At 42.7% G+C, this 26,833-nt stretch overlaps 1 protein-coding gene across 6 annotated transcripts in view; it reads right to left on the bottom strand.

Moving 5' to 3' along the window:
- Nucleotides 1-234: 234 nt before the first annotated feature.
- The window catches only part of mast2 (microtubule associated serine/threonine kinase 2), a 162,673-nt gene continuing 136,074 nt past the window's right edge, over nucleotides 235-26,833 (bottom strand). For all 6 annotated transcript variants that reach the window (XM_029429144.1, XM_029429146.1, XM_029429145.1 and 3 more), the window contains 23 exons: nucleotides 23,315-23,390; nucleotides 22,514-22,723; nucleotides 16,720-16,821; nucleotides 14,415-14,547; nucleotides 14,255-14,322; nucleotides 13,905-14,008; nucleotides 13,370-13,578; nucleotides 13,150-13,288; nucleotides 12,752-12,884; nucleotides 12,365-12,530; nucleotides 10,783-10,884; nucleotides 10,473-10,595; nucleotides 10,280-10,389; nucleotides 9,736-9,890; nucleotides 9,296-9,438; nucleotides 8,859-9,032; nucleotides 8,027-8,287; nucleotides 6,890-7,116; nucleotides 6,365-6,487; nucleotides 5,821-5,957; nucleotides 5,542-5,729; nucleotides 4,235-4,767; nucleotides 235-3,643 (listed from right to left, as the gene is read on the bottom strand). In XM_029429144.1, the coding sequence (XP_029285004.1) occupies nucleotides 2,084-3,643; nucleotides 4,235-4,767; nucleotides 5,542-5,729; nucleotides 5,821-5,957; nucleotides 6,365-6,487; nucleotides 6,890-7,116; nucleotides 8,027-8,287; nucleotides 8,859-9,032; nucleotides 9,296-9,438; nucleotides 9,736-9,890; nucleotides 10,280-10,389; nucleotides 10,473-10,595; nucleotides 10,783-10,884; nucleotides 12,365-12,530; nucleotides 12,752-12,884; nucleotides 13,150-13,288; nucleotides 13,370-13,578; nucleotides 13,905-14,008; nucleotides 14,255-14,322; nucleotides 14,415-14,547; nucleotides 16,720-16,821; nucleotides 22,514-22,723; nucleotides 23,315-23,390 (5,176 nt within the window). In that variant the 3' untranslated portion in view covers nucleotides 235-2,083. The remainder of the gene's footprint in view (nucleotides 3,644-4,234; nucleotides 4,768-5,541; nucleotides 5,730-5,820; nucleotides 5,958-6,364; nucleotides 6,488-6,889; nucleotides 7,117-8,026; nucleotides 8,288-8,858; nucleotides 9,033-9,295; nucleotides 9,439-9,735; nucleotides 9,891-10,279; nucleotides 10,390-10,472; nucleotides 10,596-10,782; nucleotides 10,885-12,364; nucleotides 12,531-12,751; nucleotides 12,885-13,149; nucleotides 13,289-13,369; nucleotides 13,579-13,904; nucleotides 14,009-14,254; nucleotides 14,323-14,414; nucleotides 14,548-16,719; nucleotides 16,822-22,513; nucleotides 22,724-23,314; nucleotides 23,391-26,833) is intronic.

Genomic DNA, 26,833 nt, shown 5'->3' with positions numbered 1-26,833 from the left:
CTCAGGGTATAAAACAGAACAGAACTTTATATATATATATATATATATATAAAAAAAGTATATATATATATATATATATATAAAAATATATATATATATTTATATATAAATATATATATATAATATAAATATATATATATATATATATAAATATAATATATATATATATATATATATATATATATAATATAAATATATATAATATATATATATATATATATATATAAACACACACACAGATAATCATGCACAAATTAACAAACGCTCTCTCCCTCACACACACATATACAAAGTAAAGTCTGATGACTTTATAGGATTAAAGGCAAAAAACACAGCAAGTTGGTCCAGATACCAAATAAAACTACCGCAGCCTTGAGAGGCTGATGGGGCGAGAAATAAAAAGTTGGTGGTCCAACAGAATTATTTTTTTCTAAAATAACCAGTCAGTCTGAGCATGCTCAGTTTGAATTCCTCAGCTGAGTGTAGGTTAAACCAATAAAATCAGGTGTGTGTTCAAATCCTTGGCTTCATTTCCGTATGCGTGTTTGGAAGTAAAACTGTGTAAAGGGCGTCTGAATCTAAAGTTCGGAGTTAAAACACATCTGATAAGCCTACTGACAGTGGTATGAAGAGAAGCACCAGCACAATGACACATCTGTAATGGTGCTAATGCTAATATGCTACGTTTGGGTTTAAAAAAAGGATTTTATTGGATCTGAATCCAGCATTAACCAGCTTGCATCAGTCAAATATGAAGTTTTTCTAATCCCTTATTGAACACTTTTAACTTTCAGCATTTATAGGAAACTATTAGCTAGAGCTGGTACGCTGTATAATCTGCCACCAGCAACACATGGAAGCGACGGTTAGCGATTCTCTTTGCTAATAAAAAAAGAGCTTGTAGAAATAAAACACTGTAAATAGAAAATCTGGGTATTGTCCAACATGGAACAGGATCCAAGTATTGAATCCTAACCCTAAAGCATCTTAGCTAGTGGTCACATGTTGGACTACAAGCAAAAATGTTTCTACTTTCTAGGCAGTCAAATGTTTAAAAAAACCCAGTAAAGAATTTAATCTGTGCTAGATTTTGGAGATAAATGCCTAGAACCTTGGAAAAAGTATGGTGTCGCAATACAATAAACACCACTATGGCCCTTAAACATACAGCTGGGTGAGGAAAGTCATTCAGTTTAGGATTGAAACTGTAGAATAAATCGAAATTCTGTACAGATTTGGTGAAGTACACTAATCTAATCCAGCCCTGACATTCCCAGGAATCTCTTTAAATCACTGAACCACATCTGGAGTCCGTGCTCAGGGAATAAATCCCCCGCACTGCAGGCCTGCAGTGCCATACCACCAGGGACTACAGCTACAGGACAATTTAATTTAAATTAGCTGGGTGCTGAGTGTACATTGACGGTGCAGATTTAGTCCTATTAAAAACACCGTAATGCATTTACACCGATTGCTAAACATATGCTGCACTTTATTGCTGAGATACAATAATTTTCCAGTCGTGGCTCGGTAGTCATCGTCAGGGAAGGAGGGACGGGAGGAGAAGAAGAGGTGTGTGTTCAGTAAGGCTCGTCCTGATCTGTATGTCGAACATGCGTGTAGACTCTGCCAAACATCAAGGTGGAAAAGTAATGAGGCAGCACAAGTAGATCGAGAGTGAGAAAGGTGTGTGTAATGTGTCGGCATAAATTGTATGTGCACGGACCACTGAGCTCTTTATTTCTAGCCCCGTACATATTTGCAGAAAGAGAAAAAAAAAACGCCAACTCCTATTGGCATTAAGCCTGAAAGCAGAAACCAAAGAGGACAGGACACACAAATAACCCACATGAACACCAAGAGCACAGAACAGCTGGAATGAAACTAGGACTGCCGCATCTGTCTCTGCTTCTGATAGCTCTTCGTCTCTCTCTACGCCTTTCTTTTGCTTTAGTCAAACTCTCAGATTAGTGCGAAGTTACTAATATGTTTTCTTCCAAACATGCAGGTTGTGTGAGTTCTAAAACCTCAAACCAGCACTGAGTGGTGTCATCTGTACAATTTGTTCTTTGCGTTTCTGCTGCTACGTCTTCTTGCAGATTGCTTTGTCTTGTTGCGAGGAGGCGGACATGGCATTGGTGGTGGTGGCAGTTGTCGTCTGGGATTCGGACATCTTGCGCTGTGACTCAGGTGCTGCAAAGGAACTGGGGAGAGTGATGAGGGCAGGTGGAGCGGCTGCTGTGCCCAGCCGCTGTGCAGATGCACATGTGGCAGCGTTCTCCCTACCTTCTGACCCTGATGCGGACCTTTCTGGGACGTCCTTGCACGGCGATGGTAGCAGGACTGCAAAGTCTTTCTGGGTTGAGGGTTTGGCCGACCTCTGTGAGGTGGTCGGTGGGGCAACTTGCTCAGTTTTCTGTCTGGTTTGGGACTCTGAAAGTCGAGGTGATTGAGATGTTGGTAGCTGTTTTGAGGGAAATGAGAGGAGGTCAGTTGGAGGGCCTTCTGGGGTGCCACCTCTGGATGGTTTCTCGTCCTTCTGGATCTTTTCTGCAGTGGTGCTCAGTTTGACGGGACCCAGAACGCTCTTAGCTAGTGTTGCAAGCTGGGACACAACTTTTTCCACTGCACTCTCAGGGGCCGGAACTGGGGAGCAGGAACTGGAGCTGGAGCCAGAAGTGGACGAGGGCGACACATTCAGACATGCAGCAGCTGCAGCACAAAGTCTCCGGTTGTCAGCCTCCTTTTTCTCCTTGGGGATGCCAGGAGAGGAGCAGGAGACGCGGGGTGTCTCTTGGCTGTCAGCAGTTTGACAGTCTGTGGTACTGGTGGTGGTGCTGGAGTCTGTGGTGTCGGTAATATTTGTTGTGATTATGGTAGAGGGGACTGTGGTTCTCGGGCTGTCCAGGGTTAGGGCCTCTGCCCTGGGCTCTGATGGTGCAGGCTTCCCCCTGAGAATCTTTGAGTCTAGTGGAGGAGCTGGCTTGAGGAAAGTGTCCTTGCTGACTGAGATGAATGCACTGCCTGGGGTGGAGAAGGGAAGGGGGCCCTGAGTGGGTTTTGTGTTACCGCTCGGCTCCAGAACCTTCCTCTCTTGTCTTGCGCTGTCTTCTGTGGATGAGGCAGACCTTGCATCTTTTATTCCGCTCTGACCGGGCTTTGTCTCGGCAACGGAGGGGAGAGTGTGCAAGGGAGTGGGCCTGCCTACCTGCGAGGGCCCTGTGTGGGTGAAGGTGGCATGAGGGGTGCATGGGGAGAGGCAGAGGGATGGCAGCGTGCCTCCGGGGCCCGTTCGCACAGTGGTTGGCCTCAGCAGGGGAGGAGGGGTGAAGGTCGCCCCCCTGCGTCCATCCTGGCTGTCCTCTGAGCCCTCATCGGTCTCGTCCTCTGATGAATCGACCTCGTGGATGGCGTCTTGCTTCTGTAGCGATTCCCTCCGCTCGGCTCTGTCCTGCCTGATGGCAGACAGTTTGTCCTTCAGCTTGCTCTTCCCGGGGGCCAGGCCCAGAGAGCCGGACACAGAGCTGAGAGAGCCGTCGCCTTCCTGACGCCCTAACTTCCTGGATGAGGAGGAGTGCTTCTGCAGGCTGCCCTTCTCTACGCCGCGTCCTGCTGAGGACAGCAGACCCTCGCTGGCTGACTCCTAAAGGTGGGGGAAAAACACAGAATATATAAATCTAAACGATATTCAGTTAAGCAGTTACACACAGATGAGGTAGCTTTCACACTAAGACTTGCACTACACAGCTTTGTGTAGCTGTGGATTTCTCTGTGGCTGATTCCTTTTGTCGGACATAAAAAATAAAAAAGGTTTAAATTTAATTGGCTTTATTCGTGTGCCTGTGCTGCCTAGTTTCTGCCTCTTTTGTTACCTGTAGAAAATACTTGACATTTCATTTTCCTTGCTAACCCAGATCTCAAAAGCCCTATTTACATGATTGCACTCTTGTTGATGTAATATTCATTCAGCTTTGTAGATCTACTGTACATTATTCTTCCCGGTCATGTACATTCCTGCAGCACTGCCTCAGCACCCCCTACATCTACATCTGAGAACCACTGCTTTAACACCATGTAAATAACATCTCATTTTAAAGACAATATCATTAAGGGAGGGTATAATAATCTCTGTAAAGTCATATCGTCATCAATATGCGGTTAAAACTTCTTCTTTAAAGACACTATCAAGAAATCAATATATTTTCAACGTGCATGTAGTGTGATGAACCGATACCTGAAGGCTGGTTAGGCTCGGCTCTCTCTGCAGAATCTCCTTCTTAAACTCCAAATGTGAGATGTCAAGACTGTGTTTCCGGCTCCCGACAACCGAACACACCGCTGCCACCCCAGAGGGAATCGAGGGGGAGTTAGACAGGGAGGAGGCCAGCTTCTCAGCTGACTGCACCCTCTTCAGGAGGGGAGAGCGTGGGGGCTCTGCACTCTTAGGCCTGGATATCTGCCTCACCAGGGGAGGGGAGGAGTGGAGCTTCACAGGGAAGGACTGACCCACTGTAGACTGTGCCAGAGAGTGGCTGGGCAGAGGGGAGGGTGAGCGCTGTGGCGAGCTGCTCTGAGGGGTGGGTGAAGGCGTGCGGGCCAGAGGGGAAAGGGGAATGTTGCCGGCAGACTTGCGTCGGGGTGAGCGGTACTGGCGCTGGAGCTTCGGGGCGAGGCCGTGCAAGGAACTGGGCCTGATGTGGCCGGAGCTCGCCGGGGAGTTTGGGACACTGGAGCTGGGAGAGCTGCTCTGAGACGAGGTTCCACCAACTGAGGGGGAGAGAACAAGCACATTAATAATATATTAGGTTCACATATTTTATATACTGGCAGTTTCTTTTTTTACATTTTACATAAGTAATTGTACATTAGTAAAGTAAATTACACATTCATATTTGCACAATTATATAAGGGATTGCATGTAGAAAAATACGTTTTTTATCAGTGTTCTTTTGTTGTTTAAGGTCTTTTACTGGATATAACTTTCAGTCAGCATAGAAGTCCTTTTACATGTAACAGTTATCATCATATTTAAAGATGACAATATGCTTCATAGAGCTTAAAACTGTATAGAAATGTTTAGTGCATTAGACCAGTTATGAGTCCCAAAGAATAACATAATAACATTGCTTTGATTGTATGCAATGAGTATGTAATATTAAGTGCATAATGTCATAGTGCTTCTTTGTTTTTCTCTTTTATTAAACTGTAAAACTGGATATATTTGAGTTTTGCGCTATGCACCACAATTAACAATGAAGTGAAAACATAACAAACAGTTTAATCAATAATTAGAACAATCATTAATAGGTGCTCTTCTCTTTATCTTTATCGGTACAGTCATGTAGATTTGTTTTCACTCTTTGTTTAGTTTTGTGTAGATGAAGACAAAACAATATTTTAAAAATGAAGAATCAGCGTTTCCCTCCTGACGAGGAATAAATACAGAATTTCTTCATCATAATGAATTATTGACACCACAGCCCGTATTCCCCTGAAGATATGTTACAAAGTTATTATTGCAGCGCTGTGTTTGTCTCTCACCTGAGTGTGCGGAGTCTGGCGTGGACCTGTAGCCCTGTGTCGGGCTCCGTGGTGACAGGTTGTGTGTGGGCGAGCCGGGGCCGCTCTCCCCGGAGGACAGAGAGCGGTTCAGAGAGGACAGACTGCGGCTGGTGTGGAGCAGAGACGCCTGCTTGGTGATCTTTCTAAACAGAGACGTCTTCTTCTTACTGCGAGAGAAAACACACAACAGCTCACTCATCGAATCTCCACATTAACCCCAAACAAAGTGATGTTTGGTACAACACAGCTGTGTCCCACCTCTCCTGTCCCTCCTTGGTCTTGGTCTTCTTGTTGCGTCTCGCCATCTTGGACTTGTGGCTCGTCTTTCGGGCGGGGCCGACCTTGATGGACGTGTTCTCAAACGGGGTGGCAGCGATGGACACTTTGGGGCCGCTCTGAGGGACAGATGGAGCGTTACAGATGTGGAGTTACATGTCTTACTTAAGTTTCAGATCACTTAGATATCAGGTGTAAATGTATTTAAGTTTAAAAATGTTTACGTTAAATATATTTTACTTTAATTTGTGTAATTTATGCCGAAGTTTCTTTACTTTTTATTAAGCTATTTTGTCACCAACATATATCAGGCAATGTTTTTGGGATGAATTTACATTAGTCTTTCTAATTAATTAGCACTAAGTAATACAAATATTTTAGTCTTTAGTAACAGAATAAGGAAAACAAACAAGAACATCAATTAAAAACCTGCTGTACACTGTGTCTGTTCATCAGTACTGTGCATCCAAGAAGTGAGTTTAACACAACAAGTAGAATTGAATATACGTTGTGTGTCTGTGTGTACCTTCAGTATGAGCTCCACCACCTCTGTGTGAACCAGACCGTGAACCGCCTCTCCGTTGACCTGGGTAATCAGGTCTCCCTGCCTCAGCCCTGCATTGTGGGCCGGACCGCCATCCTCCACATGCTGAGGGCGAGCAGATAGAAGATGGTCAGAGGAGAGATGGAAAGAAGGGTGGAGAGAGAAAAGAGGAAGATGGAAGGAAGGCAGACCTACAGGCTGAGCTGTGTCCTGCTGTTGTTTACTGCCATCTTCTGTCAACAACTAGAATCCCAACACACTGCATACATACTAATAACAATACACGTATCTCATATTAATAGCTGTGTTATTCTTCTTCTTCTACACTTTTTATTTACATTAAGTTAATTGAACCTGACCTGCTCATTTAAATACATTCAGGACACGCTGTTTAAATAAATGTATTCCTGTCCTCTCTGTACTGTCAGAAACTCAGAATCATTAAGCTTAACATCTTTTGAATGAACACACATCATAGTTACATCAGTACTTTTCTGTAGGACTCACCCAGACCATGTGGTGTACAGTGTAGATGTCAGAGTCTCCCATGTATACCCGGATGGCCCTCAGGGTGAACCCGTACTTCTTGCCCACTCTTTGGATCACGATGGCGGGCTTGACATTGGTCACAGCTGGGGACAGGTCTCGGCTCGGGGAGGAGTCGCGCGACGACGGATTTGACGACAGCGAGTGGGGCGACATTGGGCTGGCCAATGGAGAGGCTCCGTGGTGGTCTAAGAACGGACAGATAACGAACATTTGTGTCGGTGGCCATATGGAGACCTTTAAGTACAATCACATATTTTCTATTCTCTTGTCAGGCCAGGATCACACTTAATTATTATATAATTGATTGTCTTTTGGTCTGTTTTATTCTTCAGAAAATCACATTTAATCAGCGATACAAGATTTGTGCACAGAGCTCAGAGCTTTAAAGGGACAGCTTGGACTTTTTAAAGTGGGGTTGTATGAGGTACTTATCCAAAAACAGTAATTTTACCTTGCAGAACACAGAGGTGGCTGGTCTACCGCTGCCTTAGTTTCGGCTATTGTTTGACTTTGGCATTTTAAAGACAAAGTAACTGATCGAGGCAGGGGTAGATCAGCAACTTCCATGTTCTGCAAGGTAAAATTACTGCTTTTATCAATGAAGTCTGGTGTCTTTGTAAAGAGCATAGATAACGGCTTCAGTTTCCTTTCAGAAAGGGTCACTGATGGTGACTGATGCCAAAGTAAAGCGGTGAAAATATTCAGAAATATCACGTACACTTCAACCAATATTTTTTTTTTCACATGAGCCTTTCTTTTCGCTGGCTAAAATACATTTTGCTGCTGCCCCCGTCCACAGCAGTACATTGCTTTACATCCATGCACCACCGGGCGTGCCGATCGACATCTACCTCATACATGATTGCTTATGTTGTCTGTCCTACTGCCGTGTTTTTAATGTTATGTATGTCTTTGTATTTTTTGCACACTGAGACAGAGTGGCACTCTGAATCTTGTTGTACTTTTTGTATAATGACAATAAAAGGCTTTAACTTTAACTTCAAAACATCCAAACTATCCCTTTAATCTTGCAAAAATACATTGAATACGATCCTGCTGCTCAGCATTGTAACGCCACACTCCTCACACACTGACCTGCAGGGATCATCAGTGACAGCGTAGTGGCGGACGCTGACTTGATGACCTTGTTGAGCGGTCTGGAGCTCGGCGTCGCTGTGTGTTTGTCTGCATCTCCAGACAGCAGCCGGTGGCGAGCCCTACGAGCCGCCAGGTCGCTGATGGCTCTGGGAGTGGATGGAGAGTCGCTTTCTGCCGCAACTTTAGCGGCTCCACTGCCACCGCCATTACTGACGTTACATCTGTGACCGCGATCACATGTGTCGCCTGAACTGCCCGCTGCGGGAACAGAGGAAGGTAAGAGAGGAAGCTCAGATAAAGGTTTCTTGGTTTTCAACCATGCATGTCAGTCAAACACCATAATATTGGGTTTGAATAGAGTTCAGAGAATCAGTCGTCTAACACAATCACAATCAAACATATTAAATGTATTACTTGTTCAGGACAAATGTAAAGAACTTCAAGATGGATTTTTTGACAAATCCAGCAGAAAGTTCTCTGTTGATTTCTCTCTGAAGTTAAGTTACAACAGGCAGAGAAGTTGGGTTTATGTATTTCAAAACAGAACATTAAGAATCAGTGTAAAAGTGAAATATATTATCTTAATAAAGTGTAAAACAATATTTGTAAAATTGACCTGGAACACATCTTCGTCCCATAGTGCTGCCGTTATGAGCAACGCCTTATTCCTCATTACAACTAAACACATTTTGATGTTCATGCAACCTGATCAATCCCCCGGGACGAGACCGGCTTTAACCACTGATTTAAAAGTAAAACAGGACATTTATATCTTTGCCTTGTGTTGTTGCATAACTCGTGAGACGGCACAGTGAGCGTTTGTACTGACGTGTGAGCGTGGCCTTGCTCAGTTGACTGGAGGCGGAGCTCGGTGTCGTGGGAGACTCGTCCAGCTTCAGCTCCCTCTCCACTGGGAGCTCTGGGATGGCGATGGGGAGCTCATCACTACGGGGGCCCCTCACTGCACTCAGGCCCAACAGGCTGGGACTCTTACGGCTTACAGCTGCACCGGAGAGACCAACGATACAGATCCAGGATTAGAACTACTTTAGGGTGTTGCCTACGGTTGCCTACTAAGGCAATTGAAGGTAAAAAAAATGATAATAAAATACAGCGCCAGGGAAGGGGGTTAATATTCTGGGAAAAAATAATAAACATTTACATTTACACCCCCCCCACACATTTTTCACAGAATATTACACCCCTCTACTTCCATCCTGACATCTAGTGAGCACAGGCCATCAGAAAATCCTTCCCCTGTTTTACCTTGACCTCCCTCTTCCTCTGAGGAGATGGCGAAGCGTGGCATCTCAATAATGGCTGAACAGCAGCGTCTCCGGACAGTCAGTGGTGGACTGGAGTCACTCTCTGTGTGGGACGACTCCGAGACAGACAGACGCTTCCGCAGGCTGGGAAGGTGAAGTAGGAGAAGAGATGAGAAATATGCACACGTCTAGAAAACAGCAACGCAACACAGAACCACAGACCAGATCCCACTGAGAAAGCGTATACCATGGCTATGAAACATACACATTTCTGATTGCAAAATCATATCATAACACCTCAAACATACAGTAGGTCCAGCCAACAGTTCACATCCCAGCTGGTTTTTTGTATGAATCAATACACAACTGTAGGAAAATATTATGTTAACTGCACAAGTGTATACATCATCTTGTGTGGTTTTATGGAGGGGAAGAACTCACATCTCTGGAGATCCCACCAGCCAGGATCGATCTCTGGACTTGAGTCCGCTCAGGCTGTCGATACGATCTCCTCCCTCCTCACTGAGGCTGCGTTTGGTGGGAGGATGAGTCCTCTTCTCCTCGTGCAGAGACAGTCGCTCCATACTGCTGTACACCTGCACACAACATGACATTTGGGTTATGGCATTTCAAATTTCAAACATTTCCGCACCTGATGTTACCTTAGGCCTTTACAGCGACACCTTTCGGACCTGTGACCCCATGTTTAGGACCAATGATTCAGGACGGAGTAAGGAGTAAGTCAAATTGTTACGCGAGTCTGATTATTGTAATATGTTCTAAAGCAAACAAGGAGATATACTATATGTAGATAGCGCAGACAATAACAATGTCAAAACCGTTACAGCACTCCTCCAAAGCTGCAAAATTGTGATAAAAAAAAAAACTGCATTTGGATTTAAACAGGGATTTGATTAATTTCCTTTTATTGGATCAGTGTCTTCAGTGAATCATTTGGATGATGCGTGGATGTATTCATGTGTACCTTGCTGAAACGAGGTGAGCAGGAGGAGAACTGTCGAATCTCCACATGTTCCTCATCATTGGTGTCGTCCTCTTCCTCTGAATCTACATGGTGGTACCGGTCAGAACGAGCTGAGAGAGACAAACACGAGGGTTAGGTTGTGAGCATGTGACTTTCAGAGCAGGAGATTTGGAAGAAGCAGTCAGAGACGTACTGTCAAAGTAGCTGGTGTCGTCCTCAGACTCCAGCTGGGGAATGAACTCGGCCTTCTGCCTCAGCAGGCTGTTCCAGTCCAGCTCTGTGAAGAACTGGTGCTGCTTCACCTCAAAGGCACTTCCTGTGGAGATGTAGGAGAGGGTGGAGAACAGGGGGGGGGGGGGGGGGGAGTGAAGGAACAGAGAAAGAGGAAACAGATGAGAACATACAGCAGGAGCTTCAGTATCAGATTTGACCAGCTTTAGGCCAAACATGTGGTGGAGTCTGGTTGCAACTTCATTTTGTGTGTGTGTGTGTGTGTGTGTTACCTGTGCCCAGTCTTTCCAAAGGATTTTGTCTCAGCAGTTTGCAGATGAGGTCCTGAGCATCCAGAGGCAGAGCTTCGTCCTCCTCCGGCCAGATGATCTCATCTAACACAAACACACAAACACAGTGTAAACACTTGGATCTCAGGTGTCTCTATTAGTGAGGACACAAATGAGAAGTTATGCAGTGGAGATCTGGTGTTCATGCAAAGGCAATAGTTCATCCAGAAGGTTTGTTTAAATATTTCTTCCACTAGCAACCAGTAGCCGCTATGTTCTTTTGAGAATCCTCACGTCTTTATCTTCCCACCAAAATAATGTTTCTCTGTGTAAACATATTCTTGCTACAGCTAGTCTTAGTAGTTTCTGTTAATTGGTCCTGCATGACACAGATTTTGTGATGGCACCCCAGAGTTATGACCTACACGATGCACCTTACTGACAAACATCCTGCAGACAGATAAAAACACATGCAAGGCACGAAGAGGACCGCAGTTCTTTATCACCACGGAGCATCAATATTGAGAGACAGACTCAGATGGTCATAAAAAGGCATGATCAATACGAGTTTATGATCATTGACTTGCCCTTTCATCAAAGGGAATTCAAAGGAGAAAATAAAACGCAGAGGAGAAATCACAATTGATTTTATTCCCTGTAAGTCAAGCCTGTGCTTCTCTGCTGTAGAGAAACGTCTCTATATTTCCATTTCAGATGATTTCATCAAGTCAGCCTGGACGCCCTCAGGCTCCAACATGAAACATTCACAGTAAAACACAGACATACTGTAACAACGCCTTAATAAGAGAACAGGAAGTAGAAAAACATCCGTTTTTAAGCATTTGATCCATATCGTAAGGATACATTTATCTTTGCCCTTTTCTTCTGCACAACAATGTATTCTGCACACATAAAACTCATTCAGATTCAGTTTACCGTGCGTGCAATGGAAAATAATTATGTAATGTCTTTATGTTGGATGAAATGTTTTATGAATTGTTTCCCGTTTTAAACTAGATCTACTGTGTGTAAGTGTATATGCACTTATTGGTGATTGTAATGGCCACCTTCATTCAATCTTATTAATAAGTTTAGATCAGTGGTTTCCAAAGATGTTGGTTTATAACACCTGCATTTGAACGTCTCCTTGCGATGCCAAACATGTGATTTTGTTTTTATGGCTATTATTTGCGGAAATGTAGTTTGTGATTTTTTCTTATCCCATTAGTCTGTTACTCACATTTACCCAGTGACCCCTCGGGTGAATCCTGACCTCCAGCTCAGGACTTAGCCCTCGCTGGACTAGTGGTTAGCTGTTCTGGCTGGTAAGCTAACTGCTAACATGCTAGATTGCCGGAAATGTATTCGTACCAATCGACTCCTGCTGTCTCAAGACTCACAGTCTGTCTGCAGAGCTTGTGAAGCAGTTTATACTCCAGCAGAGCGCAGACATTGCATGATGCCACACAGCTTATATAACAGCTTTTTTTATTTGGACTGTCTGGATTTTCACAGGTTGTAAAGTGTCTGCTGCAAGTGTTGCTCTACAGCGATGCTACTGAGTAAAATGTCTGTTGCTACTCACCACTGATGACCTGACCAAACAGCTCCTCTGGTGTGTCTCCGAAGAAGGGAGCGCAGCCCACCAGGAACTCATACAGGATGACTCCCATGGCCCACCAGTCCACCGGCTTGCCGTAGCCCTGACGCAGAATAACCTCCGGGGCGATGTACTCTGGCGTGCCACACACCTGAAGACGCAACAGCGCACAGAAAATCAGCTTGGGACAAAACGTAACAATAACAATAAGGGCAAATCCACACCAGATTTATACGAGCTTGCAATTGTTCTGCTAAAACTTATGGAACTAGAAGAATGCTTGACAATTGTACCAAAATATTTTGGAAAAGCTGCAAATGTAATCGTTTTGAGACAAACATACCATAAAAATAAGAATGTATGGACTGTTACCTGTTTATCGAGGAACTCTCTGGTGTCTTTCTCTATGTGTCCTTCATACAGGTTTGTGGTTAAACTCATCAAACCGATCTTTGAGAGCCCAAAGTCTGTCAGCTTAATGTGTCCCATGGAAGTGATAAGAAGACTGCAGGAGAGAGAATATAAAAGGTACAGCTTAGTCTTAGAACAACTTGTTTTTTAGAAAGAACTCCAATACAAGTTAGCACTTCTACTTTCTTACTGTAGCTGTGAAATCCATCCAAATATTATTCTTAAACCAGATTCTTTAATAGAGATAACTATCACCAAAATCATATATTAGAAACAATATGGTGAAACACATGATGGTGAATATAAAAGGATGGTATGCAGATGAAATAGGATGGTGTATGTGTGTGTTTGTGTCTTACTTGTCAGGTTTGAGGTCTCTGTGTACGATGCCATAATTGTGAAGATACTCTAATGCGAGGACGGTCTCTGCAAAGTACATACGCGCCATGTCAACAGGCAGAGCTCCGATATTCTTCAGCAGCGTGGCGCAGTCCCCACCTACAGAGGACACTTGGTATTAAACACGATACAACTCCTACCAATAACAATACACTTTTGCTATAATGATAATCATCTTACCCTCCACGTACTCCATCACCATGCAGAGGTGTCTCCTGGTCTCGAAAGAACAGAACATGGAGACGACAAACGGGTTCTCAGCGAACGTCAGGATGTCTCGTTCCACGAAGGCCTGTTGGATCTGATTCCTCAGGATCAGGTTCTGCTTGTTGATCTTCTTCATGGCGAAACGCTGCCGAGTCTCCTTGTGACGCACCAGAAACACAGTGCTACACAGGACGAAGAAAGACAGTGGCTTCAGTCGTAACATATACCCAACAGTCAGGAAATTATAACAACTTGACTAAATTTCTCTGCAGGAGCCTCGCAGGCTGTTCTGCGGCTGCCGGCCGCCGCCCACAGCGCTTTTACTCGATTCTGGAGCAATTTCAAAAATTGTTGTCCTCATTAGTCACTTAGACACAAAACATGGTAAATAGGGTACAGGTTGAAAAATACAGAAGTTACCTTTTAAACTGTTAATGTATTATTTTGTAACGCAGCAATTAAGTATCAATATTAGAATATTGAAGGCGTAAATCTCATGCCGTCTCACCCGTAGGCTCCGTTACTGATGAGCTTGATGTTTTCAAAGTCTTCCTCTCGGGGCGCTTTGGTCTTAGGCTGTGGAGGAGCTGCTGGGACTGTGGTGCACTGACCCTGAAACACATGAAATATACATGAGCCATGTTTATAATTATTAAAGGGATGTGAAGAACATTATTTATTTATGTTCTAACGAGGGCTTAAAGTAAGGCTCATTATTTTCCCCAAAAATAATTAACTGTATGTTAATTAAAGAGAAAGTAACTCTTTACATCATTTCCTATTCCAGTGTGTTTTAACAACTGTTTGAAGACAGACATACCAACTACTAAAGTAATACGGATATGATTATGTACTCACATCTACTGAATCATCAGTCTCTGGGGTTTCTGGGTTCCCGCTGTCATAGTTGCTCAGCTGGGCCATTTCTACACGGAGACACACACAAGTTACCAAACTGAGCCAGACAATCCTTTTTTTTTTTAATTAAAATTAAATGTTGAGTCTGAGATGGCGTTACCCTCCAGGGGGTCCCTGGTGAGGCCCAGCTGGCTAATGATGTATCGGGGGATGTCACATTTGATGCCCTGGCCCTCCTTGGCATGGCCCTCTGCTGCCTCCAACAAGTGGTAGAACTCCTCAGGATCAAACTCCTGCAGGGAGGAAGAGGGAGTGAAGGGAGGAAGAGGGAGAGGGACATAGGGAAAAGTGATTACAAGATGTAAGCTTGTAAAATGGCAGAAACTAACAATTACAATTATAAATATTTGCCAAAAAGTATTTTTGTCAAGAATGTAAGTTTTGTATCAAGGTTGTTTATTTCCATTTGAAAATAAAATGAGAGCTGTGTTGCCAGACAGCAATTGTGGTCATATTAGCAATAGGCCCGATCCCTGGTGATTTCCTTTTCTTATCACACTAAAGATCTAAGTAATTAAAAAGGTTTCTTGTTGGACTTGTTTTTATCTCAAGCCCTTTGAGTTTCAGTCTTGGACGTGAGCTGAATGGTCCTGACTGCAGCCCTGTTTACCAACCACCAAGACAACAACTAGGTACAACTACCAGCACAGCTCAGCACTGTGCTGGTAGTTGTACATTTCAGACAATTTAATTCAAGTCTTTTTAAGGACCAACAATAACCCCGTGACTAGATAGACCAAGATATGAGAGGAGGACGGAGGTGTTTTGTTCTCACACACTCCAATTTAACTTCTGTGTCCTCTGACAAATACACATAGACCAAACACAAACACAAACACACACACACACACACACACACACACACACACACACACCTCTATCTGTGTGCTTCCGTTTGTAAAATCCCATCCCGTACGGTGTCACAGCTTCAGTTGCATGTGATTAGTCAAAACTAGCAATGTGAGCACCGAGGCAGCCTGCCCCCCTCCCCCCTCCCCCCTCCGCCTCCTCCAATTATCCTCATCCTCTACACTTGGTCCTCTCCTCTGCACTTCCTCCCTCCTCGCCTCATTTCTGGGATTCACCTATTTGAGCCCAGATGTGCACCATCTCAACCCAGACTGATGGAGCTGTGTGTGGCGGATGGTGAAAGTGCCTCTTAAATTCATATATAAAACTCAGCTCTACCAGCGAGAGAGGTGTTAATGTTTGTGTGTGTGTGTGTGTGTGTGAGTACATTGGGCTGATTTAAAATGCTCAGAGGAAGTCCATAAATGAACTGCTGTGGTTGAATCATTTCACAGAGGGGAGCTGGAAGCTCTAAATTGTTTATTAACCATGCGTGGAGTCGAGCTGTGCAGTGTGGAAAAGCTATTCTAGTCAATATTGCTAATGTTTTTCAAAGCAATCAGAATTCAAACAGACTCATTTACAGCACAGTGCAGTCGTGTGATTAAATGCAACGACTACTGCGTGTAACTGATGAGGATAACCAACCAGGACGAGGCTGATAAAAAAAACATGTAATAATACAACACATGATTAAAACATATTTGAATATGCATGAGTAATGCACAGTACTTGTTTCCATGTTTGTGTGTGTTATGGGCCTCTTGTCCTCTCGCAGTTGATCGTAACACTAGATTGTCCTTACAATATGTGGTCTGTTGCTTTAATGTCACAATCTTCATATGGGTTTCATGTTGCTTTATTCATGGTTTAATGTGGTTTGTCTTTTGTCTTTGTCTAAATGTGGCATATTAAAGTAAAGTAGTAAAAGTAGCAGTACCGTAATGTAAAACTACTCTGTTACAAGTCCAAGTATCCTGTATCTTACTCAAAAGCTATTTTAGAAAAAAGTAGAATCCAAAATTGAAGTATATTGCAGAAGAATGGCTCCGTGTGCTATTATTATACTGTATATTATGATGTATTATAGCACTGGATTATTGCTACTGGTGTATTACTGTGTAAGCAGCAGTTTTAAATACTTAACTAGAACAATGCATCATATTTTACAAGCTGATTAAATACGTTGTGTAATATCCAGCTGTCAGATTAATGTAGTGCAGTAAAAAGTATAATATAATATATATAGTATATTAAATATATAGCATAATATTTCTCTATGAAATGTAGCAGAGTAGATTTATTAAGTGGCAGAAGACTTATTCAAACTATTAGAGTTGATGACGGAGAACCAGGGATATTGTCTTTTTTATTCTATTCAATCTTTTATATGATGTAATGTCGCCTGGAGCCTCCAGCCTGCAGCAGAGATGAGGAGCTGCATGGTTCTGCTGAGCTCACTCCTTTCTAACTCCAGATGTTGTCTGTGTTTCAACTAATGCCAACAGTCAGTCAGTGTGTGACAACCATCGTGTGGACGTCAGTGTTCCTCTCACCAGACACTCCAGCAGACGCGCTGGCCGGGCGATGATGATCATCAGCTTCCTGATGAGTTGTGTGACGAAGGTCACCTCCACGCTCTCTGAGCGCTCGTGAGCCTGGACAAAGACAACACCACAACAGGAGGAAAGTTAGCTGAGCAGCACGAGAGAAAACATTTTACCTTTGTTTATTGTCATGTGTTAGAAAGAGATTCTTAATTAGTTTCCCCTCATTCATTTTAAATCACAGTTTCAATAATGTATCATCATGACGGCTTCTTTGACCTTGAAGCTGTGCAGAGAACATCTCTTGTGTTGTGTTTGTCCTTCACAAACAGATTGAGGACAAACGGACGGCGGAGTCCTTCCCTCGGTGACACCTGAGAGGTAATCTAAATCAGAACGACCTCCGAGGCGCTCCCTGATATCCACCGTGAAATGTCTGTCAGTGTGGGGACAGAGCAATTTACCCAGCAATCCACTGTAACTGACTGGAAACGCATCTGGAGCGAACACTTATCCCCGGAAAGAAATGGGGTGGAAGTAAAATGTGTACGTGTGTGTGTGTGTGTGTGCAGAGTGGAAGCTGTAACAATTACAAACCACACACTGTAAAACATGTTTCATTCTTAGAGGGGGTAATGTGTGTGTGTGTGTGGTCTCATGTGTGCATGTATGTATGAATGCAGCATGTATGTATGCATGTATAATGTATGTATTGTATGTATGTGTCTGACAGTCTAACAGAGAGGAGGCGGTGGTTCATAAACAAAGCATGGGGAGCTCGTGGCTGTTTGTCTAACAGAGCCATGCTGACAGATGCCCGACCCCCTCCTGAATTATTTATAACTGTAATGAAACCTGGAGGGGAGGGGGGGGTTATATACTGTATGTGCACGCTAAATATGTATTAGGGTGCGTATATATAAGCGTGAAGGAGAATGAATGTGTGTGTGGTTGTGTGTGTGAGGTGACTGTACAGGCCAGTGATCGGTGAGTAATGGACAGCTGAGGGACGGACTCCCACTGCGCAGCGGCTAATTAACTAGTCAGTTTGAGTGTGTGTGTGGGTGTGTGTGTGTGTGTGTGAGTTTGAGACAGACTGTGTATTCAGTCTGCATGTCTAATGAGAGAGATTCCCTGGTGGCTACACATTATAGAAAATATGCTTTAACAGCTCAAACGTATGTGTGCACTGTATGTTCTCATCTGTAGATTTGAGTTTATCACAAATATATTGTGTCAGAGTACATAGAATATATTAGAGTTCAATGTTTTGACATAAATATTGGTTGGAAAGATCTTTGCATTGTTCAGACACAAGAAATATGTGACAGGATAGTGTTTTACATAAAGGCTATTTTAACTGTGAAAAATAATTTATGTTCATAATAAAGGCTCATTTAAAACATAAATGACTTCATTTAATATTTGTTATTGTTCATTAAAAGTGTTTTATTGTTTCTGACTTTTTAAGGCAACACTTTTATATATTTGAGTCTTTTTTTCTCAACTTATATTTCTGTTAAACGTGTGTTGCTGCTTATAGTTGTTATATCGTTGTACTTCTTCATTTTCCAAGTATTTGCTGTTCGGCTCACGTTTGTATTTACACTGTAACATGTCTGTAACTCATATATTGATAGTGTCCCAAAAAAGAATTTGATCATGAAAAGTGAGAAACAAAAAGGTGCCATTTTTAGCCTTTTGAAAGTTTTCTTTGAATTATTAACATTGTAATTCTTTTACATCTGCACAATAACGCTTACTGTTGTTCTACTGGTTTCACAGTCGCACCTGGTAGGCAGATATCAAGTATAAAAGTTGAGCATTTCCTATCCTTTAAAAATAAATAACAATAATGTTTTTATTGTCATTTAATTGTGTAATAGTTCAGTTATGAAATATATTGTTACATCCAAGTATTTTATGATGAAAAAACACCTGAATATTGGTTTGTGGTCAAAAGGGAAAAATGCACAACATTCAAGGAGATAAAGTATCGTATGTCTTTTTGCAGGCAACTCGTTCCCTTAGAAATAAATGGGACAGAGGTGACGTCACCCATTGTGGAGCCTGTTAGGGAGCACTCATCACTTTCTCCAAGCAGGTAATGGATCCACAGAGCCAATTGATCCCAGATGTTTGCAGCTGTATGTGATAAACATGTGTCACGCGGTGACAGATCACCAGAGCTGAGTTTGCACTCTGCCCTCAGGTGACCTACAGGGGTCTAACGGGGTCTCCCCGGGGGCTCCAGGAGAGGATGGCCTGGATACAGGTTGCCATGGTGACCGCCAGGCAGGTCACTAAGGCCCCCCATGACAGGCATGGGTGAGGAAGAAGAAGAGAGGACGAGCAGTGGAGAAAAGAGAGAGACGAAGGGGATGGGGTAAAGGTGGAGGAGATTAAAGACGAGAGCAGGAGGAGAGGAGGGCAGAAGGAGGAGAGGTGAGTCGGCCTCCTGCGAGCTCTGTAATGGGGTCATGACATGAGGAGAGCGAGAGCGGATGGATGAATAAAGGAATGGATAAGCAAGGAGGACAAAGGCAAAGGACAGAGCCAGGGCATGACCAGAAGGAGAGGTGAAAACTACATTCTAAAAGAGGAAGGAAGATTTGATACACTGAAAACACACCTGACATTATAAAACATGTCAACTGATGGAGGAAACATGTTTTATGAATACTTCTTCAACAGGAGAACTTGAAGGCGCTATTTTTCAAAGGAAGAGACCCTAAGAAACACGCTTTCAATGTATCTTTTTCTTTGCAGAATTGCAGTTATAGGGTCAGTCTGGATGAACTAAACTCACTGCCACAGTGAAGGCACCACTAACTAGTCCTTAATGTCCCAAATATAAACTAATCATAGATATCCTTACAAGTTGTACAACATCTAAAAGCCCTTAATAAAACATCATCTTTGTATACTACACTAATGGAAAAGTTTAAAAAGTATATTCTAAAATGACATTGCCCCTTTACTACTTCATTATTAACGAATCCAAAGGAATACATCACACCGTCAGACCAACCAGTCAAAAAGAACTGAAGACTCATTAAAAAGTCTGAATTATTAACCGGCTACAGATAAAAAAACACCCACAGCAGTTGACTGATTACAAGACGACTGAATAATTAATGTGTTTGTCATCGACCGCTGGAACACGCTTTTTGGAATATTTTCAAACCATGTCTTACAAAACAAGCTACAAAAAGATGCTTTTGTTTCAAGTCATTTATAATGAAGTAACAATAAGAATTAAGAATCAAGGACTTTCTGTGTTTGACAGGAAGTTTCAAACAGAGTTGAATAAGCAGAGGCATCACAATCAGAACCAAAGCTGAGCTGAAAGTGATTTCAAAGTTGAAGTGATATGCTCTAACTTTTTATTTAACAGCATTAAAAGGAGTCTGCCTGGAATGACTGAAAACTATTTTCGGAGTGCCAATAACCGAATCAAACCGAAATTGACTCAACTGTAAAGTCTGCGTCTGCTTCCTCTTCCTCCTCCCAGCTGTGAGTGAACACCTTCCACTTGCTCCGCCTCATCACATCCTCCAGCACCAACTCCTCCTCCTGCTCCAGCCTCCTCTGCCACGAGATGCGAGACATGCTTACGCCAAAAAACCAAAACCACAAAAAAACCCCGAAGAATTCCCATAAACGACGCAGGCAGGGAGGCTGTTTTCATACCTCCGTCCACCTGCTCACGGCCTCCATCCTCTCCTCTCCTCTCCTCTGTAGGTCTGCTCCACCTGCTGCTGTCCCACCCGCCAAAAAAAACAAAACAGCCTAATGCTGCCTAATTGATGATGTCATCATCCAGCCCGCATTGCAGCTTCGGCGTTTTCTCTCCAGATGTGCTCAAGTCCAGTTCCTCACACCCTCCAAAAGCATTCGAACAGGCTTCGTGCACATACATCGACCTCCCTCCCTGCGAGCCCGCCGGCCAATCAGAAACAGTGGAATCCCCTTAAATCCCCGCCCATCCCAAAAAAAAAAACCTCCGACTGCACCTCCTTACTGTTCGTCTGGGAGAGTCATCTGTCAGCCCCCGGTGACTGCTGGAGTGTGAAATTAAAATCGGAAGGATGTGTGTGTGTGTGTGTGTGTCTATGATGGAGAGATAGTTTGTGTGTGTGTGTGTGTGTGTGTGTCAGTAGAACAGAAGGTCAATAAGAGGCTGGTGGGAGCCATAATGTCGCGCCCCCCCCCAAGGCACTGGAAAACTGAGCTAATAGAGATGTCACCACGGCCACACACGCATGTAAATATATTTGTGCGTTCACACCCTTAGAAACAAATACACAAAAACTCTCCCAAACCATCCCATCACGCCAAGCTGCGATTAGCATATCAGGGTCATAAACAGAGCAAATGTTTGTGCAGGAATGTGTAAGAGCTGAGGGAGTGTTATGTGTTTGCAGCTGGGCGACAGTCTTTGTGCCTTCGCATGACATCACATGGCACGGACGGTTGTAGCCATGATGAGTGAACGAAGGAGCGCGTCACGGCGTGAGTTGTTCCACAGTAAAGCGAGCGTGACGGCCATAGTAATGATGTCTTCATTCAAGACTGACTTCTGACATAGAAGGCATGTGGACTTGTTATTTTAGGGATCCGTAAAAAGGTTTGAAGGCAGTTATGGTGGTGACTTTATAAACAGATGTTCCATATAAAGTAAATATGAATTTATTATTCTTCATATTGGCTTTTTGCATTTGATATGTTCAGCTGACCTGCCTTGCACCGACTCAAAGTGGTTTTGTTTAGCAGTTAATTGGAATTCATTAATTGGAAGTTTACCAATTTGCATAATCCTTTCCAGGGACCTGCCCGTGAATTACCAGTTAAATAGTTCTAGGAACTAATTAGGAAACTGTGAGAGCTGTAAAATAAAGTCTGAATTAGCTCCGCATTTGCTACCTAGTGCACTATATTTGCTCTTAACCATTATAAATGTCCCGTGTCCAAATCCTCTTAGTGACATATATGCTGTATACAGCACCGTGAAAAGCATCCACAGCATGGACACAATGCAAAGCCCTGAGAGATGTGAAAAAATGAGTCATGTAGCATCCACATCCGTCAGCGATGACGCCGGAATGATGCTGATTCATAAGTGTCTGAAAGCTTTACTGCCCACTGCTGAGGAATCTATCCAGTGTTTATTATGGATGGAACAATGGATGAGAGAATCAGGGAGGGATTTTGGAAACAGCCAAACTGTTTTGAGTTCAGCATATTATTAAGGGCTGCATTCCAATTAGTTTTGACAGGCCCATGATCATTGGCTTTCTGGGACACTTCAAAGAAACAAAGCCAGCCTTAATGTTCATGAAAACGCTACATAGAGAGACTGATGCATATTAGTTTATTTAATTTAATTTAAATGTTGATATGTTAATGTATGTTATGCATCACGTACAGCACTTCCAATTGGCTATTTGTTGTACTGGTGCTACATGAATAAGCTTACCTTGTCATGTAGCCATTTCAAAACACTACAACATATATTACTTATTAAAATAATAACTTTTTCTCTCCTTAAATGTTATATCTTGATGGCTATTTCTTTCCTTCAAGACATTTCTTTTCTTTTAATGTTTCGAATTTGCATGAGAAGACCTTTTTAAATTGTCTTTGATATAAAAATGCACTAGGAGTGCAATCTAGTTGCAAGTAAATGTTACAGATAGAATATTGTTTCTTCACCTTATAGTAACCTTTAAGAGACTCTTTGCTTACTTGAAAACACAAGCATCTGTTTGCAGGGCAGAGAATAAGCTGTTGCTTGACTTACATCTTGCAGCAGCTTCTCCAGGTTCTCCTGGAGCTCGTAGAAGTAGCGGGAGGTGATGAGGCCCTCTCTGCTTTTCTCCAGGCAGTCTCTGGACAGCTCTATCAGCTGATGGTGGATGAAGCTCAGGACCCCGTCGGCCAGCGGGCAGACCTTATCCGCGGCCGTGGAACAGAGCAGCTCAGCCAGACGCTCCTCCATTTGAGCCGTTGCCTGAGGGGAGGGGAGCAGGGGGGAGGCAATTAGAGGGGGGGGGAGAAGGATGAGTCACAGTAGAGGTACATGCATACCAGACATATGGAGAGACGTACGTGACCAAAAACTGCATGTGAACAGGGTAATGTCCTATATTAGAGTACATTTCTAAAACTAAATACTTAATAATTTAAAGAACATTTGAAACACTGAGACCTTTCAAACTGCAACTAATGAGTTTTAGAACAGGACCAACATGAAGTTAGAGCGTGTTACGTTCTCATGCTGCTACTGCAACACTTCCTGCAGCTGCTTCAAAGTAAAAGCCCTCCAGCTAAGAGCAGTCATTGAGCCTTTTTATGTAAAGATCTACACAATCTAGATGAAAATCGACTTTTCACACATGAAATGCTTTTTACAATTTGGTATTATTATCAAACTTCCAAAACACATCCTTAAGGTAAACACAATAAATAGATAAAGACTTTTTCTAGTGACTTGTTTGCAGGTTTTGTTATCGATTGCTGTGCATTCTCCTCCCTTTCCCTTCTCTGCTACATCCACAGTGCCTTTAATTCTGCACAGGAAGTGTGTCTCTGCACCACACACCTTGGGAAACCTCTCCTTGTACACATGGTTCATCATCACGATCTCATGGTCGAAGGAGATAGGCGAACGCCCGGGGCTGGAATGAAAAACAATTACACATGTTAGTGAAGTCATAAAAGCTTTAATTACCTAAATGTGTTGAAATTAAGAAATACAATTAAAGCAGCCTGTTATGCAAGTATGTAGTTCAATGGAAAGCTCAATGCATCTATATTGTATCATCATCCACAATTATGATCATTTTATATATATTATATTGTAGTGTGCATGGAGTCAGAATGCTTTATGGGCCCAGACATCTGAAGAACCTTTTGGTGTATGTGCAAGTTATAAACTTTTATTGGAAAGAAAGGGGTGCCATCTTGGAAAGTCCCCGACAAGGAGCATCATGGGGTCCCAATATAAGATTAGAATTATAACTACAATTCTTCTTCTTTGAGTAAAATGTTCTCTCCTTGGTACACGATCATTATTTTTTTGGGACTTTTCTTGTGAAATACCTGATACTTTAAAGTCTCAAAGAATCCTTCAAATAAAACAATCTGACAACAAAGAAATCAAAAGGTTGCAAAAGCAAATCCGGTTGTATAGAAGTCTATGAGAAAATGAACCTACCTCTCACTTGTATTATTACCTCAGAAGACCTTTTTCCTAATAGCTTCATGGTCTCAATCCCTAGTGTCAAGTCTTTTTCAATACAGCAGGATGTTTATTTTGTAAATGATGGTCATGTGTGGAGTAAAATACATGATAAAGCAGTGTATGCTTTGGGTTGGAGCTACCTTGTGGTTCGACCTGTCACTACCATGGCAAATGCGTATCCCTCCCCAGCCTCCACGCTCTCGCCCTAATATGGTCGCTTCTGGCTCCAAAAAACAAGATGGTGACGGCCAAAATGCCAAACTCGCTGCTTTAAAACGATAGTCCACAAACAAACGATGTCACCGTCCTACGGCCACTTCTTATATCCAGTGTATGCTCACATCTCATGTCAAAGAAGTTGGTAATAATGGTCTATACACATCTTTATACCTGCTCAGTGTGCATACTGTTGTCAGCTATAGGTTTATTATTTTTCCCTTATGGAAACGGCCTTAGTGGAGGTGTGCGCTCTCCATGTGCCCTTCTCTTCATCATTGCATTTGAGTAAGACAGATAATAAGCACTAGTTCTGAAAGATACATCCTGGTCGATCTTCTTTATTCTCCTACAGCAGGGAGTGCTGCTTGTACTTGAGCTGCAGAAACACAACTGACCAGAATGCATGTGACACGCAGGACGGGCCAGGTCACCCGAGCACAGGGGGAATACAAGCTGGATGGTGGCCACGCACGCTAAAGGGACCTTGGGGTCTTCATCATATGTGTGCCTTCAGGGATGTAAACTGAGAACCATGACAACCTCTGGACTCGCATGGCTGCACACACAGAACGGCACAAAGGTAATGCCTCTGGAGACCGGTGGACTTCGGACAGCATGTGTGTGTGTGTGTGTGTGTGTAGCTGTCAGTAAAAATCCAAGGCTCTCCGCAACTCAACTGCCTCACTGCTGTGAGTGTCCGTCAGTTCTCAGGGGGGTTTTCATGACCTGACAGACTGACAGTGATGTCTTCTTCAGTCTATACCGGTTCTAACAAAATATCAATCCATCCGTCTTTCACACTTTGGACCTCATCTTCTCTCTATTTCCCTCCTCCGGGGAGACATCTCTTTTCTTATTCTGTCACACACATCGCCCCCCCACCTCCAACCTTTCTCTACAATAGTACAAAATAGCAACAGCAGCAATATCCTTGACCTTTCTATGTCTCACTTTCAGGAGAATAGGGGATGACGACAGGTGACAGGCTGTGTGAGTGAGTGTGTGTGAGTGTGTGTGTGTGTGTGTGTGTGTGTGTGTGTGTGTGTGTGTGTTTGTGTCATGGGAGAGAAATTTCATTCCAGGCAATGTTAGGCTTTGTTAGCCTGCTGTATTATTCATTCCATCCATCCATGACTGTAAATATTTCCTTCTAAATATTGCAGATGCAATTTCAGCATTTGGTACACATGAAAATAATCTCCATGTTAATAAATAATTTTTTCCAAGTCAGCTTGTTTTAAATAAAGAAATGAATAATCAAGACTTGTTTTCTTGATATCAATTCTGTCTTAGTCCGTCTTGTTTTACAAGATACAGACATTTGTATCTAAGAAATTACAAAAACTAAGGGCTCGTGGGATTATCTCACAACAACTTGCACATTTCTTCTTGTTTTAAGGAACCTAATAACCCAGACACTGTTGGTAACAGTCTTTACTCACAACATTTCCTGATGTATGACCAAAACTTTGTTAATAAAGTTAGAAAAATTGGTCGAGTATTTTGCATCAAGACTTTTTGGTGATATGGAAATCAAATGAATAAAACAAAACAAGATTTTACAGAATAAATAAATAAATCTAAAATATCAATACAATATAAAGCAATATTAATCAAAATAAAGAATCAACCAAACCAAATAACCCAAGGTATTTCAAAACTGAGAGCAAGGTAGGTGAGGTAAAAGTAGGAATTTGGGGCTCCAGATGTCTTTGTTAGTATGAGTCATCATTACACACAACCACACAAACATCCAAGGGCGCACACACACACACACCCCCACACGTGACCTGTGTGATGAGGTAATGCTTTAAGTCATCCATCGGCAGCTCCAAGTCCAATTACCAGCTTAATAGGAATGAGAGCAGCCTGAATGTGACATATGAGCTAAACCTCTCACACACACACACACACACACACACACACACACACACACACACACACACACACACACACACACACACACACACACACACACACAAAATAGAGTACGTAACTGTGCTTCCATTTTGCTTTTGTTTCACCTGCTTTGTTGTGACATTCATTTTGTTCATATCCAACTATTTACAGCAGGAATAAAGCATTGTTTCACCCAAATGACATAAAAACACAATATTTCCGCCCTTACCGCTGATGTTATCTTATCATGTTAATAGTTTTGGTTTTGAGATATATGTAACTTCTGCCTCTGCCCCAATTCAATACAATTAACATTTATTTTGTGGTAATTACAGCACTGAAAATGACATAAATATTCAAGATTCACAAACTGATTCCACATTATACACATTTTCGTAATGTGTTTTATGTATTTGTAGATGTTGTATGTATCCTGTGTTTAGTCTGTGTGCGTGTCAGCTTGGGGAACAATATAGTTAAAGTGGTAAAGAAACTTAAAGAGAAATTAAAGTTGAAGTGGTTTCTACTAATCAGTCCCTGCCCTGACATTTGAAACGTGCAGCTTGCAGCAGCTCAAAGAACACAATCCTTTTCTTTACTGGTAAGCTTTTACTGTTAGAATAGGCAGGAAGTAACACTGAATAACAAAACTGCACAGTAGAAGCGTTTGTTAATCAGTGAAGGAAAACAAAGTTTCTCCGAGCATCACTCTGAAGGTAGGGGAGAAAGTTGTTTATTTATCATTAGTCTGAACTGACC

The sequence above is a fragment of the Cottoperca gobio genome, chromosome 4, assembly GCF_900634415.1.
Source record: "Cottoperca gobio chromosome 4, fCotGob3.1, whole genome shotgun sequence".
Classification (NCBI taxonomy): Eukaryota; Metazoa; Chordata; class Actinopteri; order Perciformes; family Bovichtidae; genus Cottoperca; species Cottoperca gobio.
This window is presented reverse-complemented; position numbering and strand designations above follow the sequence as displayed.